The sequence below is a fragment of the Schistocerca nitens genome, chromosome 4 (genome assembly GCF_023898315.1).
Source record: "Schistocerca nitens isolate TAMUIC-IGC-003100 chromosome 4, iqSchNite1.1, whole genome shotgun sequence".
Lineage (NCBI taxonomy): Eukaryota > Metazoa > Arthropoda > Insecta > Orthoptera > Acrididae > Schistocerca > Schistocerca nitens.
In genome coordinates, this window is record NC_064617.1 from 699840358 (window position 1) to 699860446 (window position 20089).

Here is a 20089-nt window from a genome sequence, read left to right on the forward strand (position 1 = left end):
CGTACAAAACAGCAAACTAAGGATCCGTTTTCTAAACTCTGAAAAGGGATACAAAAAATTGTAGCACGAAGTATAACAAAAAATACTTACTTGTAACTACTAACAGTAAGAATGAGACTCTATATCCCTTACATAAAATTAATTCTAAAATAGAATATTTTGTTTACGTTAGATCTGACCGCGGAACAGTCCAGCGCATAGCAGTGCCGTGCGGTCTCACTCGCTCTGCAGCTCTCTCTCTCTCTCTCTCTCTCTCTCTCTCTCTCTCGCTCCTATGTCGACACTAGCGACACACGGTCGCGGACGGGCGCTGAACTACACTGTCTATAGCCCGCGCCTGGTCTAGCTCGTCGTAGCTACATCAGGGAGCAGATACAACACGTTGGCACATCTCCTCTTTGCATTCTCTGCAGAAATACTGTGCCTCGAAGAATTCATCTTTTACTCGTTGCCACCAACTTCGATATCGTTATACTGTTCTTTGATGTTTTCTGTCGTTGTTCGGTCATCAGTGCTTACTCTTCTCCGTACTGCTGACGTAGCAGAATCATTTTCTGGATACGAGCAAGGATTTTCATGGTCGTGTTTGTTGACACTGTTAGCGTTGAAGACAAACGATCCATCGTAATTTTTGTATTAAGGATTGAAAGTTTTATGTACCTTTTTCAGTTTTATGAACTTTCTTTTCCTCGATTGGCTATGGAAGATGTAACAGATGTAACGTTATTTTGCCTATACGTTCTGTATGGATGCTGCCATTTAAAAAAATTATCGTTTTGAGTCTTTATGCCTATTCTTATGCTACGTATCCTTTAATTAAGTCTTCTTATATACTTTTCAACTATGTTATAATTTCATGTGTAGTTTGTATTTCGGATCTGTAATTTTGATTCCTACAAGCTGCTGTACATTGCTGTATTCTAATGTGCAATTTTATGACTTAGGTCGCAATCTGGGTCGTGTGTAGTTGAAACCATGAACCAAATTTATTTCGGTCTTCTATGATTTTCAATCCTACACATATAAATTTTCATGACGATTATACAAGCTCCTATCGCCCCTTCATAAATTTCAACAAGATTGAAACACGTATGTTGTGTAGCGGCGATGGTGAGGCATGATCTTTGACCAGAGTCAGCGAGGCAGTAGCGCGGCAGTCGCGAGTTAGCTTTTAGAGAGAGTACAGTTGCGAGCTAGCGGTTGCGAGTAGCGCGTCGGAGATGACGTAGTCGCGGTCTAGATGCGAGAGAGTTCAGTTGTGTGTGTGAGCAGTCGGCGGGCGTCGACATCGCACTCTGGTCATGATTCAGGACGAGGTATATTATTAAGCAGCATTGCGCTCAGCTAACGATGTAAATTAACTGTAACTAATTTGTGCAATAATCGCCCCAATAATAATTTTGATTTCAAACCAATTTTTAACAGAAAAAAATCATTTGATTCCCTTGCATTTCCTTAAAGAAAATTTTCAGTTAAATTCAAAAAAAAAAAAAAAAAAGTACTTGCAATGCATTTCCTCCAAGCTGTGGCGCAGAATAAGAGCAGATCCAGTTTTACTAAGGTAACAATTACAGTTTAATTAGTGAACAGGGCCTAAGATCGACATTTTCGGTCAATTTGCATTTTATTGTGACTGACATTTTATTATCACTGAATTGACTTATATTTCTTGTGGGGAGTTTACACTTGGCGACACCCGGTCCAGGATCGTATTTCGTTGAGAATCTTTTGAAAAACAGTCAGATATCTGCTCTTATTTGCTTAAATATAATTAGAATTTGGCGCAACGCTTTTACTAATTTGTGACTTTCTTTCCTCAGATCATCGGCAATTCGTTGCTCTGTTGTATTTGAGTGTTTCTTTTTGCATTGTTTATTTGTTTTGTGAATAATTGTGACTGTTGTAAAAATGCCGCGAAAGACTGTGAATAGTGTATATCGAGGTATTATGAACGAAATTACCGACTTAAATAATGCGACTGATAGTAATTGTGACACGCAGTGTAATGATAACAGTCCTGCGTTCACTGACAATCAATGCGTTCCAACCTCTAATGATGATTATTATCCTACTGATGAACAAACGAACTCGGTAATGTCCTCTGTTGATTTGACGACAATTGATGACGCGGGACGCTCTATTGTAATGAGCGCTGCCCAGTTTAACACAACCTGTTTACTAAATTCACGTGACGAACACACAAATTTGTCTAATGAAAATGGACAATGTACTGAAAGTACGACAGATCCATTTAATTCCGAAATAGTGACCGACAGTGTATATACGACTGGCAAACCTTTTTGTAAATCTCAAAATAACCAAATGGTTACAGAAAGCGAAACAATTACAGATCCACCATTAAACAGCACAGAGAATAGAAATGCTAATTTTGTGTCGGATCCAATTAGGGCATTATTGTTACAAATTCTTGAAGAGAACAAACAACAGAATGAAAGACAAGACAAAAATCACAAAGAACTTAGTGAACAGGTCAGACAACAGAGTGAAGATAGCAAACAGTTCAATGAAAAATTAGACAACAATTCCAGACAGATTAGTGAACAGATCAAACAGCTTAATGAAAAACATGACAGCCTTAATGAAAAATTAGACAATAATTCTAGACAGCTTAGCGAGCAAATTACAGCCGTTGCCGCGCAGTGTCATGACACTAAGGTACAGTTACGCGAGGAAATTGAGGCTTGTTCAAAGAAAAGTAGCGAAGAGATTAGAACTGTTGCTCAAGAATTAAGGGAAATGCAAACAGCCACAACAGAAACACTTAGAGCGGAAATCAGTACAGTTGCTAAACAATGCTCCGAAAAAGCTACACAATTACGCGACGAGTTTAAAGCAATGACGGTAGAACTTTCGCGCACAATGGATGAAAAGATTGACGCGAAATTCGAACAACAGAACACTCAGATTAACGAACGTCTTAGTCTTCACATACAAAACAGTGATACGCGTTTCCGTAAATTTATTCAGGATCAAAATAAAGTCAAACGTCAAGTCATGGAAACAATCACTGCTCAGAGACAGGAAGTCAAACATAAAATGTTTGCGAAGGCGAAAACATATGTAGACAACAATATTGCCACAGTGTCCGACGAAATTAATACCATCAAACAGTCGAACACAGAATTACGTGACGAAATTTCTGATCTGAAATCGAAAACAGACACATACACAATAGATTTTCAAACAGTGACCGATAGACTCGAACAATTAGAACTAACACAGGATTCCGATGTAATTCAAGCTGATGTTAAAAAACTGAACGAAACAACACGTAAATTGCAAAAACAAATTAATGCCTCTGATTCTAAAACCGATGATCAGGTAAAAATACTGACTGAAAAATGTGATGAATTGGCCAGTCGTATTGACGTCATCGAAAGTACTAATGACAATAAATCAGATGATACTTCACCGGTTTCGTTTAGTCAAACACCTGAATTTCAAAATTTGCAGCAGACAATTAATGAGATTGATTCGTCTAATAACACGTTGCGTAGAAAGTTGTCAAGTCTACAGCAGGAGGTAACAGAGGTGAAAAACATTTCAGTTAATAACACATCACAGCAGATGCCACTTTTCGAACAATTGTCAGACTCACGCAGTGCGTATAATTTGAGGAGTTTACAGAGACTACGCGAATTAAAATCCGGAAAGCCACGCGATTTAAAATCTGAAAAGCTACGCAACTTGAAGTACGAAATGACACAGACAAACAGATTCTCACACAAACCTGAACGTGTTCTCAAATTCAGTGACGAGAACGTAGATTACGAGCAATTTTTATCCGTAAGAAAATTTAAGGAACTTAATAATGACAGAGCACAGGTGCACGATTTGAACTGGTTACGTCGATTTATTTTTGTACTTTCACCATTATTACCTGTAATGCAGAAACGAGCTTTGAACCTGTTACGACAATTTGCTATTGTACTTTCATCAGTATTGCCTATAATGCAGAAATTGGAATTAGCAAGAATACAGCAATTTGTGTTTGAAATTTTACCACCATTGCCTGCAACGCAAAAACTAAAATTTATTTGCAGTGCGTAATAGACCTCAGGGGATTCATTACGCTTTAATGAATATGTGCCGTAGCGAGCATAGGGCCCCGAGCTGTAGTAGTGCTGTTTCATCTTTAGTTTTCTGCACTGCTGCTTTCTCTTCTACTATCCTTTATATCTATCAAAACAGCTCTTTAACTATTGCTCTTCCTAGAATTAAGAAAAATGAGTAATGAGAACCCGATAAGACAAAATTTTACCGAATGTGACAATTTTCATTAGGCACTCCAAAAATGAGAACCACGAGAATTTTGATAACAGATAAAAATCGTAATCATCAGTATGTGTAAAATTAACAGCAAACGCATTTTTTTGGTAACAATAGACGTTTTTCACCACAACGGCATGAAAGTCAGCCGCTTAGCATTCCTGACCAACAATGTAATGTACAAGCTTTAATGTTTCGCCGCGTGCACGTATAGTCCCAGCTACAATAAATAGTAACGCACAGCAGAGAAATAACTACGTACAGAAAACACACTATTTCGACTCGTATCGCAATGCGCCGTATAGAAGTGACTATTATGACAGACGTAAAATTAACGAGCACAATTTTCAGCGTACATTTCATTACAGTCGATCTTTTCAGCAGCAAGAATGTCAGCAACAACATATAATCATGAATGAGACAGACAATAGGTATCATCTATAGCGTAACATGTCAGTAAGAAATAACAGAGCAGTTTAAATAGTCAAAATACCACAGCATCATCCCGTAAATAACAGCACGTACGACAGAATTTGACCAGACACAGTACAGGTAGCCTATTCCAGTAACGTAAGCAATACTTATTGACACGCAGAATTTTGTTCACGAGAATGTTATTTGAAATATGCTTTGTTGAATGCTCCACTTTTATCGCACCCAGATCTTACCAGAAATTTTTCCATTGCCACCGACAGTTCTAACACAGCTTTAGGCGTACACATTTTTCAGGAAATTGAAGAAGATGGTTCTAAAGTAATTAAAAACATCGCATTTGCAAGCCGCATTCTGTCACCTGCTGAGCGAAATTATTCAGTTACTGAACTTGAAACATTATGTGTTGTATGGGCTTTTACGAGATTTAGGCATTTTCTTTATGGAAGACACACGACCGTTTACACAGATCACAGAGCTATACAATTTTTACTTTCGGCTAAATTCACTCATGACAGATTAAGCAGATGGAAACTTTATTTACAGGAATTTAATTTTACGATTGTTCACATTCCCGGCACACAAAATGTTGTAGCAGATGCATTATCTCGTTCTCTCAGCAACAATCTGCAAGACGTAGCAACCAACTTCTGCAAAGCAAATTTCAGTGTCATGTACATTCAGCAAGTTGCATTTGAAAATTTTATTTCATCGTCATTACAGGATATAGCAAAAGAGCAAAGTAAAGACAATGTGTGAAAAGAAATTAAACACCTTTGGGAAGATAAGAATAATGTTACGATTAGGAACCACTACACTGTACGCAATGACATTCTGTTTCGCCGCTCTCATCCTGACAGCAATAATTGGTTATTATGCATTCCTGACGAACTGGTTAATAAATTAATTTGGTATACTCATTTAAGCTACGCACATTACGGAACCAGAAAGTGTTTTCTTATACTGAGACAGAACTGTTATTTTACAAACATGGAAAAACGTATACGACGAGTTTTAGCGTCATGTAAAATTTGCCAGAAAGCTAAGTCTGACACCACTTCACATATTCCTCCATTATACCCCATTGTACCTGTTAAATTAAGACATATGGCCGCAGTAGACATTTTTGGTCCAATTCCGAGAACTAATAGAGGTTTTTGCTACATCTTTGTCGCTGTTGAACTCACTTCAAAATTTGTTACTTTCACTCCGTTACGCAAAGCTACTGCTAAAACTGTTTCGAAAGCATTTGTAAAGCATTTCTTATTTCATGTAGGGCATGTGATGAAAGTAATTTCAGATAATGGATCACAATTTCGTTCTGCTATATGGACACGCATGTTACGAGCTAGAAACATTTCTCCGATTTATATATCCAAGTACCACGCTTCTTCGAATCCCTGTGAACGATTAATGAAAGAAATTGGTAAACTGTGTAGAATATACTGCCACAAAAGACATGTTAATTGGGACACACACATACACTCATTCCAAGATGTAATTAATTCCATTCCAAATGAATCCACTATGCTATCTCCGTCTGTAATACTGAAAAACGTTGAACCACCAAACAAAATTAAAGAAGTAGTAACATTTCCTACATCTCGTCGATTACGACACCACGAAATAATTGACATTGCGCTGAACAACATCAAAAGTGCCGCAGAGCGCCGGAGAAGACAGCAAAAACAGGTTTGTAGACGCCAAGACTTTCACGTTGGACAGAAGATATTAGTACGTACACACTATTTATCCAGCAAATTAAAAGGTAAGTGCAGTAAATTTGAACTTCTGTACGCAGGTCCATATCGGATTCGCAGCATTCCTCACCCCAATGTTGTACACGTCGAAACTCTGAGAACCAGGAAATCGAAAGGCAACCACCATTGGTCAAATATTAAACCCTTTATTGAATGAAGACACTTTATGATTCAACACACTGTAATGCCATTTCCTAACTTTTTTATGACCACTTAAGCAATTATATTCACATGACTAATTACGGATGACTATCATTTTTTTTTTCTTGGCAAGTGCCCGTCAAGGTAAGGTTAGCAGGTCGCTTTTCTTGTCGTTACACATCAGACCGTGTACATTTTCCATTTTTTCTGTAGGTATGATTGTTTTTCATGTTTTGTTTGTATGCACTGTGAAATTTTTAAGGTATAACACAGCAGTTGACTTTGACATTTTCTTTTTGCCCTATGATATCTCAACATCGTGACTATTTTACATTTTTCTTCTTTTTTTCTGCTGCATTGTGATATTCTCTGTACATTTTTGCCTTTGAACACTGTCTATGCTTTTGACATATTACGTTTTCTGTCATGTTATGCTGTATGCTTAATTGTGTCACCATTAACCAGTCATTATTTAATGGGTATATGATTTAAATGCAAGACATTAATCTTTGTTCATCAATTTCAGAAAGAAATGATGCGTAAAGGAAATAAATTAAACAGAAATGGGAATTTCACCTACGGAATAAACGAAAGAAGATGCAATAACTTTATGAGGAAGAGTAAATGGATTAGGATTAACAAGCATTAACAAGAATATACTATACTCATCGTAAAATAGCAGTCTTAACTAATTTTTCTTTCAGAATACAAGGCGATTGATGCAAGCTGTCAGACAGAACTACACATCTTAGTTTAAGTGATGAAATATGCTAGAGATAAGGAATAGTTGTGTAATGAATAATGAAGTGATTTTTGCAGATGTTAATGAATGCTGATGAAGAATAATGATGAAGAATATGCTACTATGAATAATGAAGTTTTTCTTTACAGGTGATGATAATAATGAAGTTATGATAATATGGATAATGAAGTTTTTTCTTTACAGATGAGGATAATGTTGAAGTTATGTATTTACGCTATGTAGTTATTTAAGTATTTGTTGCAGTTTGCTTTGACAGCAGGTGTTATATTGCGTAGTAGGATGACTGAAGGTTTTGGAAAGGACAGCTATGGAACACATTTTTTATACACATTTCACTACCTGTTAATTCGAAGTTCACTACTTTTCAGCATAGTCTGCGTTTCTTCTTTCAGCTCAATAATCCATTTTGTATTTTGTCCAGGAGAAGCTTTTCATGATACTTACTAAACTTGTTACTTATTATACCTGTTCTAATACTTGCAATTTTTTTTACCCATTTGTGTATATCATTTACACATGTGATCACATATACTACCTCGTGTCACAACCTTGGTACAGCTGACGAATGACGTTACACATTTTTCATTTATAGGAACAACCTAGAAGCAATTTTTTTCTTTTTTTCTTCTTGCTTTCCCTTATAATTACCCAAAGCAATGCATTGCTAGCTCAAAAACAAAATGTATTACCAGTCTCATATAATGTCACTAGTTTATGATAATTCTGAATAATACTGATCAGCTCTGAATAGTATGTCACTTGAATAATGACTTCTTAATGATACAAAAAAATATATATAAAAAAATATAATGCTTTGTAACTGGCTAATAATTGCCACTGTTTATTGTAATGAGACTACTTATAATGCCCATGATTATTAATGCTATGATTGTAATTTTGTAACTGGCTAATAACTGCCACTGTTTATTGTAATGAGACTACTTATAATGCCCATGATTATTAATGCTATGATTGTAATTTTGTAACTGGCTAATAACTGCCACTGTTTATTGTAATGAGACTACTTATAATGCCCATGATTATTAATGCTATGATTGTAATTTTGTAACTGGCTAATAACTGCCACTGTTTATTGTAATGAGACTACTTATAATGACATGATTATTAATGCTATGATTGTAATTAACTGATTTTTTTATAATGACTTGTTAATGATCTGAATAATACTGAATGATGAACAATGTTTTATACTATTCAGTACTTGCTGGCCACTGAGTGCCAATAATTAATGTAACTATATAAATTATGTTATTAATTATGCCATTAATTAGCTCTTGTTTTCAATAATGATTTTAGTAAATGGCCACTGAGTACCAATAATTAATGTAATTAAGACTTCTGATGAACATTATTCTGTCATACTAAACATGATTTGTAACTGGACAAAGATTGCCGCTGTTTATTGTAATACGACTACCCATGATGGCAATAATTTAATTTTATGAACATTATTCTGTAATACTAAAATACATGGTACAGAAATGTTCAATAACTAGACTATGGATGCCGCAAACTACTTATGTAATCACTAATCAAGACTTGTGTGTTAGTTAATGTCCTTCACCTTCTGACCTAACTACCTGAAATTATTGTAACATCCATTGCCTTGTCCATCCTCATTATCATGGAGCACTATATTTGGTTTTTGCACTAATTCTACGTTGGTGTGCCTCTTAAGAGCGTGGTGTTGACACGACATGCTGTCCACCACCGTAAGCGATGAAGACGTTATTATGGTCCCACTGTTTGGTGTACCTGGTGTACTGCCAAATGATAGCATGGAATATTACTACGACGTTTCAGTGTCTTGATACGTTGATAAATGCTTCTGAACTGCAGATTTTATCACTTGGTGTTGTGATTCTGTGGAAAGATATGGACTTTCAGTGCAGCTGTGTGCAAATTAAAGTGCTACAACCATGATGCAATCCTTTCCTTTCCTATCCTAATAGTGAAAATCATTTTAGCTAACATCATTTATGTTCATGGCCTATACATTTCTTTTCGATTTGTTGAACTCCAGTGCAAGTACACTTATGTCACCTGTCGACATGATTTTTTGCCATTATGTTTATTTATTGTGTAAATGCTAAAGACATTTTTTTCGATATGTTCTGAACTGCAGCGCATGTCACTTGTCAACATGATTTTTTGCCATTCTGTTTATTTGTTCTGAAAATGCTAAAGAATTTCTTCAGTGCGTGCGCACTTTGTTATCTATCAAATAATTTGTATATACATTTTCCTGATATGTTTTGTACTTATATTTTGTCTTTGTCTGAAATGTTTTGTACTCGGTGCATGTGCACAACATTTAATTCATGTACTATATCTGAACATTTTGTAAATTGTAAAAGTTGATTAACTAATGAAAAAAATTCGCCGCGATTGGCAAGTCCAAATGACTCACCATCGCTGCCAAATTTTTGCCCCCCCAGTGGAGGGTTATGAAACACGTATGTTGTGTAGCGGCGATGGTGAGGCATGATCTTTGACCAGAGTCAGCGAGGCAGTAGCGCGGCAGTCGCGAGTTAGCTTTTAGAGAGAGTACAGTTGCGAGCTAGCGGTTGCGAGTAGCGCGTCGGAGATGACGTAGTCGCGGTCTAGATGCGAGAGAGTTCAGTTGTGTGTGTGAGCAGTCGGCGGGCGTCGACATCGCACTCTGGTCATGATTCAGGACAAGGTATATTATTAAGCAGCATTGCGCTCAGCTAACGATGTAAATTAACTGTAACTAATTTGTGCAATAATCGCCCCAATAATAATTTTGATTTCAAACCAATTTTTAACAAAAAAAATCATTTGATTCCCTTGCATTTCCTTAAAGAAAATTTTCAGTTAAATTCAAAAAAAAAAAAAAAGTACTTGCAATGCATTTCCTCCAAGCTGTGGCGCAGAATAAGAGCAGATCCAGTTTTACTAAGGTAACAATTACAGTTTAATTAGTGAACAGGGCCTAAGATCGACATTTTCGGTCAATTTGCATTTTATTGTGACTGACATTTTATTATCACTGAATTGACTTATATTTTTTGTGGGGAGATTACACTTACCGCTATGTCCATTTGCATTTAAAATATTATTATCTTTTCTTTTCTTGTGGGGAGGTTACACTTTAGTGTAACACTTTAGTGTAACACTTTAGTGTAACCTCCCCACAAGAAAAGATAAGATAATAATATTTTAAATGCAAATGGACATAGCGGTAAGTGTAACCTCCCCACAAAAAATATAAGTCAATTCAGTGATAATAAAATGTCAGTCACAATAAAATGCAAATTGACCGAAAATGTCGATCTTAGGCCCTGTTCACTAATTAAACTGTAATTGTTACCTTAGTAAAACTGGATCTGCTCTTATTCTGCGCCACAGCTTGGAGGAAATGCATTGCAAGTACTTTTTTTTTTTTTTTTGAATTTAACTGAAAATTTTCTTTAAGGAAATGCAAGGGAATCAAATGATTTTTTTTTGTTAAAAATTGGTTTGAAATCAAAATTATTATTGGGGCGATTATTGCACAAATTAGTTACAGTTAATTTACATCGTTAGCTGAGCGCAATGCTGCTTAATAATATACCTCGTCCTGAATCATGACCAGAGTGCGATGTCGACGCCCGCCGACTGCTCACACACACAACTGAACTCTCTCGCATCTAGACCGCGACTACGTCATCTCCGACGCGCTACTCGCAACCGCTAGCTCGCAACTGTACTCTCTCTAAAAGCTAACTCGCGACTGCCGCGCTACTGCCTCGCTGACTCTGGTCAAAGATCATGCCTCACCATCGCCGCTACACAACATACGTGTTTCAAGATCGCAACTGGCAGCATAATCTAACACACTGTGTTCAATACCACACGTTTTGTGTTTTCATTACCCACCTCATTTCAAACGTCAGTTTCTGGCATAGCTAAGGCAAAGGTCACCTCAGCTCATATCAAGCTCATGTTGTAAGTTTTTAAAGGTGTTCTGCTGAGAAGTTCTTCAGCGAAGTCATTATAAGCAAATCGTATGCTTCTCTATAGAAAGAACTGAGTGATGTTATCAAAGCAACATAGCTGATAAATGGTTTTGGTCGCGGACAAACAGCATGAATGAGGGGTTTGAGATTCTTTCCCACAGCCTGAATTGGCTCTCTCAGATTTATCTCTAATCCCTAACATTAACAACTGTTGGCGTCATTGGAGCGACAAAGGTGTATATGCAGATGCATGAAAAAAACTATACGACAACGTGTTGGCCCATCCGCATCGACATCAAAATGAGGTGAATCAAAAGTAACCCACTGCTATCGTCTCTTCTCTTTCATAATAATGCAGTAATTTTTGCACCCAAACACTAAAAATTAAGTTTAACATGCTTGTTAATTCCCTAGGTTACCGATAAGAAAATGCAACATGCATCCCAATGTGATCATTGACAATTCACACTACACTATTCCTGTAGTTACATATTTCAAGAACGGTGTGAAGAAATGGTGAAGCCAGCCGTCTTGCATTTAGAAACCTTGCGGTTCAGATCCCTGTTCAGCCTCTAGATTTTTGGTTTTGTGTGGTTTCCGTGAATCAGTTGAGATGACCACCACAGTGGTTCCTCAGGTAGACTGCCGCCTCTTCCCCACTTCATCTGGTGGTCTGTCTCTATTGACTTCGACATAGACCAGACGGTGAAGTGAAAGGTGCCGCAGTATATGGCTTTCCCAACGTCTTTGAGTCACGAAGCGTTTTCAGAGCTCACACCTCGATTTCTGCTGCTTTATCCCGTAGAATCAACAGCAGCCATATTTCTTTCCTGTGACTTGGAACGTACCAGGCTGAAACCAGCAGGGTTGTAGCATTGTCGAACTGCGTACACGTCAGAGCTTCTGGATGTGGGTGAGTGTGCATTCCACACCACGGCGGCTCGTTGAGAGGTCGGCAGCCGCTTGGCTGCACCTTTTACAGGGCTTCGCTAAGTAATATGCTCGATAACGAAACTTTTGCGAACAATACAATTTATTAACGAATTTGGTAAAGTGCTCCTTGATAATGTTTTGTGATAATCTGTAATACAGTGATGATAATCTTCAAATTTCATAAATCAATGAAAACTATCATGTTGGATGTGCCTGTTGTGTACAAGGATGAAGAGTAAGTACAGCAGTTTATACAAAAAACGTTAACACAAGTAATCTCAGGATGGCAAGCAAGCAACGGACAGTCGAAATAAATGTACAGTTGACTGACTCAAAATAAGTTTACCTATCAGCAAAAAACGCCAAGTAAAGTGAGACGAGCACCGGCTTGTAGGTCCTATAGATGAGCTACGAGTGCGCCAGAGATTTTGCTGTTCCGGCACTCGGTGACAGATTTTTCGCGTCCCAATAGGCACCACGCGAAGAGGCGGAGAGGTGAACGTAACGCTGAGCGCGATTGCGTGAGTCTGCCTTGGTCCTTACGCTCCGTAGTGTTTGCTGGCTCTCGGTTCTGAGGCAGTACGTTAAGCTCGGCGGGAATGCAACAGTACTCTACCCAAATGAGGGTTCGGCAGTTTTGGTACACTACATAACTGGCGTAGTACATGGCAGGATTACAGGTAGTATTGGTATCATTGGTAGGTAAAGAAACGTAATGGAATATGTAAAAGAGAAACTGGGAAGCGACGACTTCTCTGTGCTTTTCTGTTTGTTTGGTTATTTGTTTTGCACATACTTAGAACCGCAAGTCATTCAGCGTTATTCCATTGCGTATTTCACACTGAGGTGATGAAAGTCATGGCGTAGACATATGCACATATCCAGATGGCGAAAGTATCGCGTACACAAGGTATAAAAGGGCAGTGTATTGGCCAAGCTGTCATTTGTACTCAGTGATCCACTTGAAAAGGTTTCCGACGTGATCATGGCCGTATGACGGGACAGGTACCTTATTTCAGTTTCAACAGTAATGTGTCACATCACCGACAACTTTAATCTTGGCACTATTCAGTGCACTTTTAACCCACACGGACACAGACTCTGATTCATTTACTTTACGACGATTCCTTGTCCTAAGAACCAATGGCATTGTAGACATATAGTAAGATGAACCACGATCTCTGTTATACAGCGGTACATATCTTAAATGTACTATAAGCAATAACTTCTCGGTTGTTAAAAGTCTCCAGCCCTGATACTGTCTCCACCTTACCACCACGAACTAGAGCCACTGTAACCCAACAATTAACATGTGCACTAGCATCAGCATTGTTGTTTTTGTTGTGGTCTTCAGTCCTGAGACTGGTTTGATGCAGCTCTCCTGCATGCCCTCGGGAAAAAATTACGGCCGTAGTTTCCCCTTGCTTTCAGCCGTTCGCAGTACCAGCACAGCAAGGCCGTTTTGGTTATTGTTACAAGGCCAGATCAGTCAATCATCCAGACTGTTGCCCTTGCAACTACTGAAAAGGCTGCTGCCCCTCTTCAGGCACCACACGTTTGTCTGGCCTCTCAACAGATACCCCTCCGTTGTGGTTGTACCTACGGTACGGCTATCTGTATCGCTGAGGCACGCAAGCCTCCCCACCAACGGCAAAGTCCATGGTTCATGGGGGGGCATCAGCATTAGTAAATGTAAAATTCAGTACGCATCCACAAAACACTGAAGGACCATGCGAATAACTTGCGCACCTACTCCGCTCTTCGTAGTAATAGATATATTATCAACAGCTTTATACACTGTAAAGCGCGAACGCCATCTCCTCCTCAGGTGCACTGAATTGTGCCAAGGTTAAAGTTGTTTGTGATGTGCCATTGAGTCAAGCTGTCAACAACGCATTCTGCAAGCTCAATAATGGTGAGGGCATCGTTTACATGGAATAGACTGGGTCCTTTGGTCCAATAGAACCGACCATTGACTGGAAACGGTTATGTTCGACTACTTGGAATCAACTTGCAGCCATCCATTACTATAGAAACTGAAATAAACTACTTGTCCTCTCCTTGAGAAAATAAAAAAAAATAATAATAGATATTACACGACAGCAAAAAAGAAACCTATTGGGTCATGGTAAATGACCCATCCCAAGTCATCCAGATACTGGTTCACCAATAGACACTTACATCTCAGAGGGGGAACCATGGCAATGGGGGCAGCTGTGCTCCCATCTTTGATTATATGAAATAAACATTCATTTGCTGCTAGTTGCTACGATATGTATCTTCGATATGCTGATGTACTATGTGCGGTGTTCAAGGTACTTTGCACTGCCCACTGGGCGCTCTAGCACGGCGCTACTAGTTTTACTTAGCGTCGCGCGCTCTATTGATGCCGGAGCGGAAGTAGGTAAGGTACTCGGCTCGTTACTGGCCGCCGGAAGTTGCGGTATGATAACTGGCAGCTGAATAAGTGACGTATCTAGTAAGACGGCATCAGTTGTCGAGCAACCGCATGTGCAGCAGCATCGACACAGACTACTTATGCCGCGTTATTTTAGCAGTGATAGTTGTAGCTAGATGCATGAGACATTCCATTTCGGAAATCGTTGGGGAATTCAATATTCCGAGATCCACAGTGTCAAGAGTGTGACGAAAATACCAAATTTCAGGCAGAACCTGTCATTGCTAGCAACGCAGAGGCCAAAGCCTTCACTTGACGACCGACGTCAGAGGCGTTTGGTAGAGTTGTTAGTGCTAACAGACAAGCAACACTACGTGAAATAATCGCAGAAATGAATGTGGAACGTACGACGAACATAACCGTTAGGACAATGCGGCGAAATTTGGCCTTGAAGGGCTTTGGCAGTAGGCGACCGACACGAGTGCCTTTGCTAACAGAACGAAATCGCCTGCAGCGACTCTCCTGGGCTCGTTACCATACCTGCTGCACCATAGGCGGCTCAATAACAGTGGTCTGGTCAGATGAATCACGATTTCAGTTGGTAAAGGCTGATTGTAGGGTTCGATGTGGTGTAGACCCCACTAAGCCATTGACTCAAGCTGTCAACAACGCACTGTGCAAGCTCAATAATGGTGAGGGCATCGTTTACATGGAATAGACTGGGTCCTTTGGTCCAATAGAACCGACCATTGACAGGAAACGCCTATGTTCGACTACTTGGAGTCAATTTGCAGCCATCCATTAACTTCATATTCCCAAATAACAATGGATTTTTTATGGATGACAGTGCGCCATGACGCCGGTCACAAATGTTCGCGATTGGTTTGAAGAATATTCTTGACAATACGAGCGAATGATTTGGCCACCCAGATCGTCAGAAATTAATACCATCGAACATTAACGGGACTTGATGAAGAGGTCCGTTCGACCACAAAATTCTGCACTGGTAACATTTACGCAATTATGGACGGCTAACATAGCTCAATATTTCTGCATGGGACTTCCGACGACTTGTTGAGTCCATCTCAAGCCGAGCTGCTACACTATGCCGGAAATAAGGACGCCCGACACAATATTAGGAGAATCCAATGACTTTTGTTATCTCAGTGTATATCCTTATAGCATATAATTGCATTTTATAAGGGACAAAAGTTATTTGATCGCGTTACTTTAATAAAACTAAAGCAATTACTTTTTATGTCAATACAGTTTACATGCACAAACATAAAAATATTTGTCATTATTGTTGTTATTTTGCACTCAATAGAACGTTCTTCATCATGATCAAAGGCAAGAGATTCCTGTTGTTACTGATGTATCCGAAGTTGTTGATGAATAAAAGAAACATGTTTTATACACTTTGAAGAACTACTGCAGCGATGTTTGATAAATTTTGTTTTGCGTTTTTTAATTTTATTTTACCTTTTTGCTGCGGAAATTGCGTTTCCTAGTGCTACATGCTAAATCTTATTATTTTCTTTATTTCTTTCTACAACATCCCTCTGTTTCACATTACAGATCAACAATTTTTTAATAAAATCTGAATTAAAAACGGACAATTCCAATTTTGCTACAAATGCTGTTTACTTTTAATTAATAGACAGGGGAATAACTGTATAGAACACAAATGTTCCGTAGGTTAACCGGCCTTTTTAAATATCCTCAGTTTCCCGACAGTTCACTGCTTCCAGTTTTTAGGGGAATGTAGTAAGACACTGATCGCCTAGGTAAAGAAAGCAGTAGTTACAAGGTAGCAACCAACAAGTATGCAACACACCTAAGATACAATTGAAGAGGGTACGACCTTAACTGACAAAAACTACTGGAGAAACTATCATAGCCCAAGCTTGCTTATGATAGTCTACGGTGGTTTTACAGCTCTAATATGCACCACGTGAGATGTGGTGTTGGCTACGTTGACGCAGAATGGCATTTAGTTGTAATTGTTCCCCGTATGTGATGTACGGATATGTAGAGCCGAGCGGGCATGAAACCCCTGCCGCGAGTTTTGGAGGCGTACATGTCAAAATCGGCATTCTGCGTGGTGATGGTGAAGGACATTTATTTTCATCGAAGAAATTGTATGAATTTCACCAACATACCTCGATTTTATGGAATCTGGTGAACTTGACCTTCGTTAAGCTTTAACCAGTTTTGAGTGATTCGCTACAGACCCATTGTCCTGCAATGCTCATGGCTGGGCTTTGGGCAAGTAAAATAAAACTAACGGCTCTAGACACCTCCAACACATTTTTACACTGGTATTTTTATGTAATGAGGACAGTCTTGTTATTTTAGATAACCTGCCTGAAGATATACTTCTGCAGAGGCTTATAGGTCTTTTTCTAATGTTTATGTGGAAAATCTTACTTTGATATCACGTGAATCTTTGAGAACACTTACCTTTTATTTATTATTAATAAAAGTTTACTTTTCCAATTGCGCGTCGAGCCCTGTTTAGGCTGTAATCATTTTTGACACGAATTTTCATTTTCATTGCTAATCAGTTCCGTATATCCTCTTTTGTGTGATCGTTTATATTGCTTGTTGTAATTCTACTGTCTTATGTTGTTGTGAATTGGGTTGCTAGTTAGAAAGTCGTTCTATCAGGTTTGACAAGCCGGCTCCGAATGATGTATCAACTTAATGGATCGGCGCACTTATCACGAAAAAGGTCAGTCTTTGTCAATAATTGAAATTTTCCTAATATTCGTTAATTAAAAAACTGTAAATGTGTAATTGGGAAATAATGATTTTTTGTTCCTTTCAGCTCACACTGAAGATTGTCTTTCAAACTGTGCCGTATTTCCTTTCTTTATGCGTTGGAGAATCAAATAAAAGTTGTGTACCCTAGCACCTTAGCGTTCCCTATCCCTTGCATTACAAACGTTTCAAAAGAAAAGCATTGCAGGCATCTTGGTAGTGGTGAGAGGCTTCGTACGTCGTAAGCTTTTAATTCTTATACATAGGAACTGATGACAACATTTTGCTTTTCTAATTTCTTACTTGGTTCCATCAGTTTTCTAGGTCTTCTGATTTCATAACAGAGCTAAATAGAAGAACAGATTATTCTTACTTATATCATGTATGTCATACTGCCACAGATCGCAAATCTTGCAAGAAACGTAGATGAAATGAATATAGTTATATATTAAGAGGTTGAAAATATCAGCCAACACAAAGGTTTATTAGCCCTTGACCTAGATTTCGATATTTCTAAAAAATACCTTCTTCAGAAGGAGCGGGCCTTAGATATGTCGAAACCTAGGTCAAAGGCTAATAAATCTTAGTTTTTCAACTGGTTGGCTGATATTTTCAGCCTCTTCAGATTTACACAGTTCCTGATTCGCAGCATTTTATAATTATGTATCCTGCTACGGTTATTTCGAAATCAATATACTCTACCTGGGATCCTCCAGAACGGTCCGCACGGCTTGGAGGACAGACTGCTTGGTGATGGTTCGAAAGTCCAGCTTGACTCCAATTCCAGCGCTGACCATTTTTGCCACATTGTATGCTTGATCACCAAAGAAAGGTATTCCGACTAGTGGCACACCATAATAGGATGCCTCGTTGAAACTCTGAAGACCGCCCTGAGTGATGAACAGTCGAATATTTGGGTGAGCTAGAAAAGAAAATGCAATCAGTGGATTGCATGACGTTCGATAAACTACACATCGTAGAAATTCAAAAAGAAGGAAAGAAAGCAAGAGACAAAATTGAGCACATGTAGGAATGAGGCACACTGGAAATACAGGGTGTTTCAAAAATGACCGGTATATTTGAAACGGCAATAAAAACTAAACGAGCAGCGATAGAAATACACCGTTTGTTGCAATATGCTTGGGACAACAGTACATTTTCAGGCAGACAAACTTTCGAAATTACAGTAGTTACAATTTTCAACAACAGATGGCGCTGCAAGTGATGTGAAAGATAGAGAAGACAACGCAGTCTGTGGGTGCGCCATTCTGTACGTCGTCTTTCTGCTGTAAGCGTGTGCTGTTCACAACGTGCAAGTGTGCTGTAGACAACATGGTTTATTCCTTAGAACAGAGGATTTTTCTGGTGTTGGAATTCCACCGCCTAGAACACAGTGTTGTTGCAACAAGACGAAGTTTTCAACGGAGGTTTAATGTAACCAAAGGACCGAAAAGCGATACAATAAAGGATCTGTTTGAAAAATTTCAATGGACTGGGAACGTGACGGATGAACGTGCTGGAAAGGTAGGGTGACCGCGTACGGCAACCACATAGGGCAACGCGCAGCTAGTGCATCAGGTGATCCAACAGCGGCCTCGGGTTTCCGTTCGCCGTGTTGCAGCTGCGGTCCAAATGACGCCAACGTCCACGTATCGTCTCATGCGCCAGAGTTTATACCTCTATCCATACAAAATTCAAACGCGGCAACCCCTCAGCGCCGCTACCATTGCTGCACGAGAGACATTCGCTAACGATATAGTGCACAGGATTGATGACGGCGATATGCATGTGGGCAGCATTTGGTTTACTGACGAAGCTTATTTTTACCTGGACGGCTTCGTCAATAAACAGAACTGGCGCATATGGGGAACCGAAAAGCCCCATGTTGCAGTCCCATCGTCCCTGCATCCTCAAAAAGTACTGGTCTGGGCCGCCATTTCTTCCAAAGGAATCATTGGCCCATTTTTCAGATCCAAAACGATTACTGCATCACGCTATCTGGACATTCTTCGTGAATTTGTGGCGGTACAAACTGCCTTAGACGACACTGCAAACACCTCGTGGTTTATGCAAGATGGTGCCCGGCCACATCGCACGGCCGACGTCTTTAATTTCCTGAATGAATATTTCGATGAACGTGTGATTGCTTTGGGCTATCCGAAACATACAGGAGGCGGCGTGGATTGGCCTCCCTATTCGCCAGACATGAACCCCTGTGACTTCTTTCTGTGGGGACACTTGAAAGACCAGGTGTACCGCCAGAATCCAGAAACAATTGAACAGCTGAAGCAGTACATCTCATCTGCATGTGAAGCCATTCCGCCAGACACGTTGTCAAAGGTTTCGGGTAATTTCATTCAGAGACTACGCCATATTATTGCTACGCATGGTGGATCTGTGGAAAATATCGTACTATAGAGTTTCCCAGACCGCAGCGCCATCTGTTGTTGAAAATTGTAACTACTGTAATTTCGAAAGTTTGTCTGCCTGAAAATGTACTGTTGTCCCAAGCATATTGCAACAAACGGTGTATTTCTATCGCTGCTCGTTTAGTTTTTATTGCCGTTTCAAATATACCGGTCATTTTTGAAACACCCTGTACAAGCGTTGCATAAAGATCATAATA

At 39.1% G+C, this 20089-nt stretch overlaps 1 protein-coding gene across 1 annotated transcript in view; it reads right to left on the reverse strand.

The window, feature by feature from the left end:
• The window catches only part of LOC126252059 (UDP-glucosyltransferase 2-like), a 68993-nt gene that overhangs the window by 23442 nt on the left and 25462 nt on the right, over nt 1-20089 (reverse strand). Inside the window, exon 5 of the mRNA XM_049952900.1 lies at nt 18166-18385. Coding sequence (XP_049808857.1) covers nt 18166-18385 — 220 coding nt within the window. The remainder of the gene's footprint in view (nt 1-18165; nt 18386-20089) is intronic.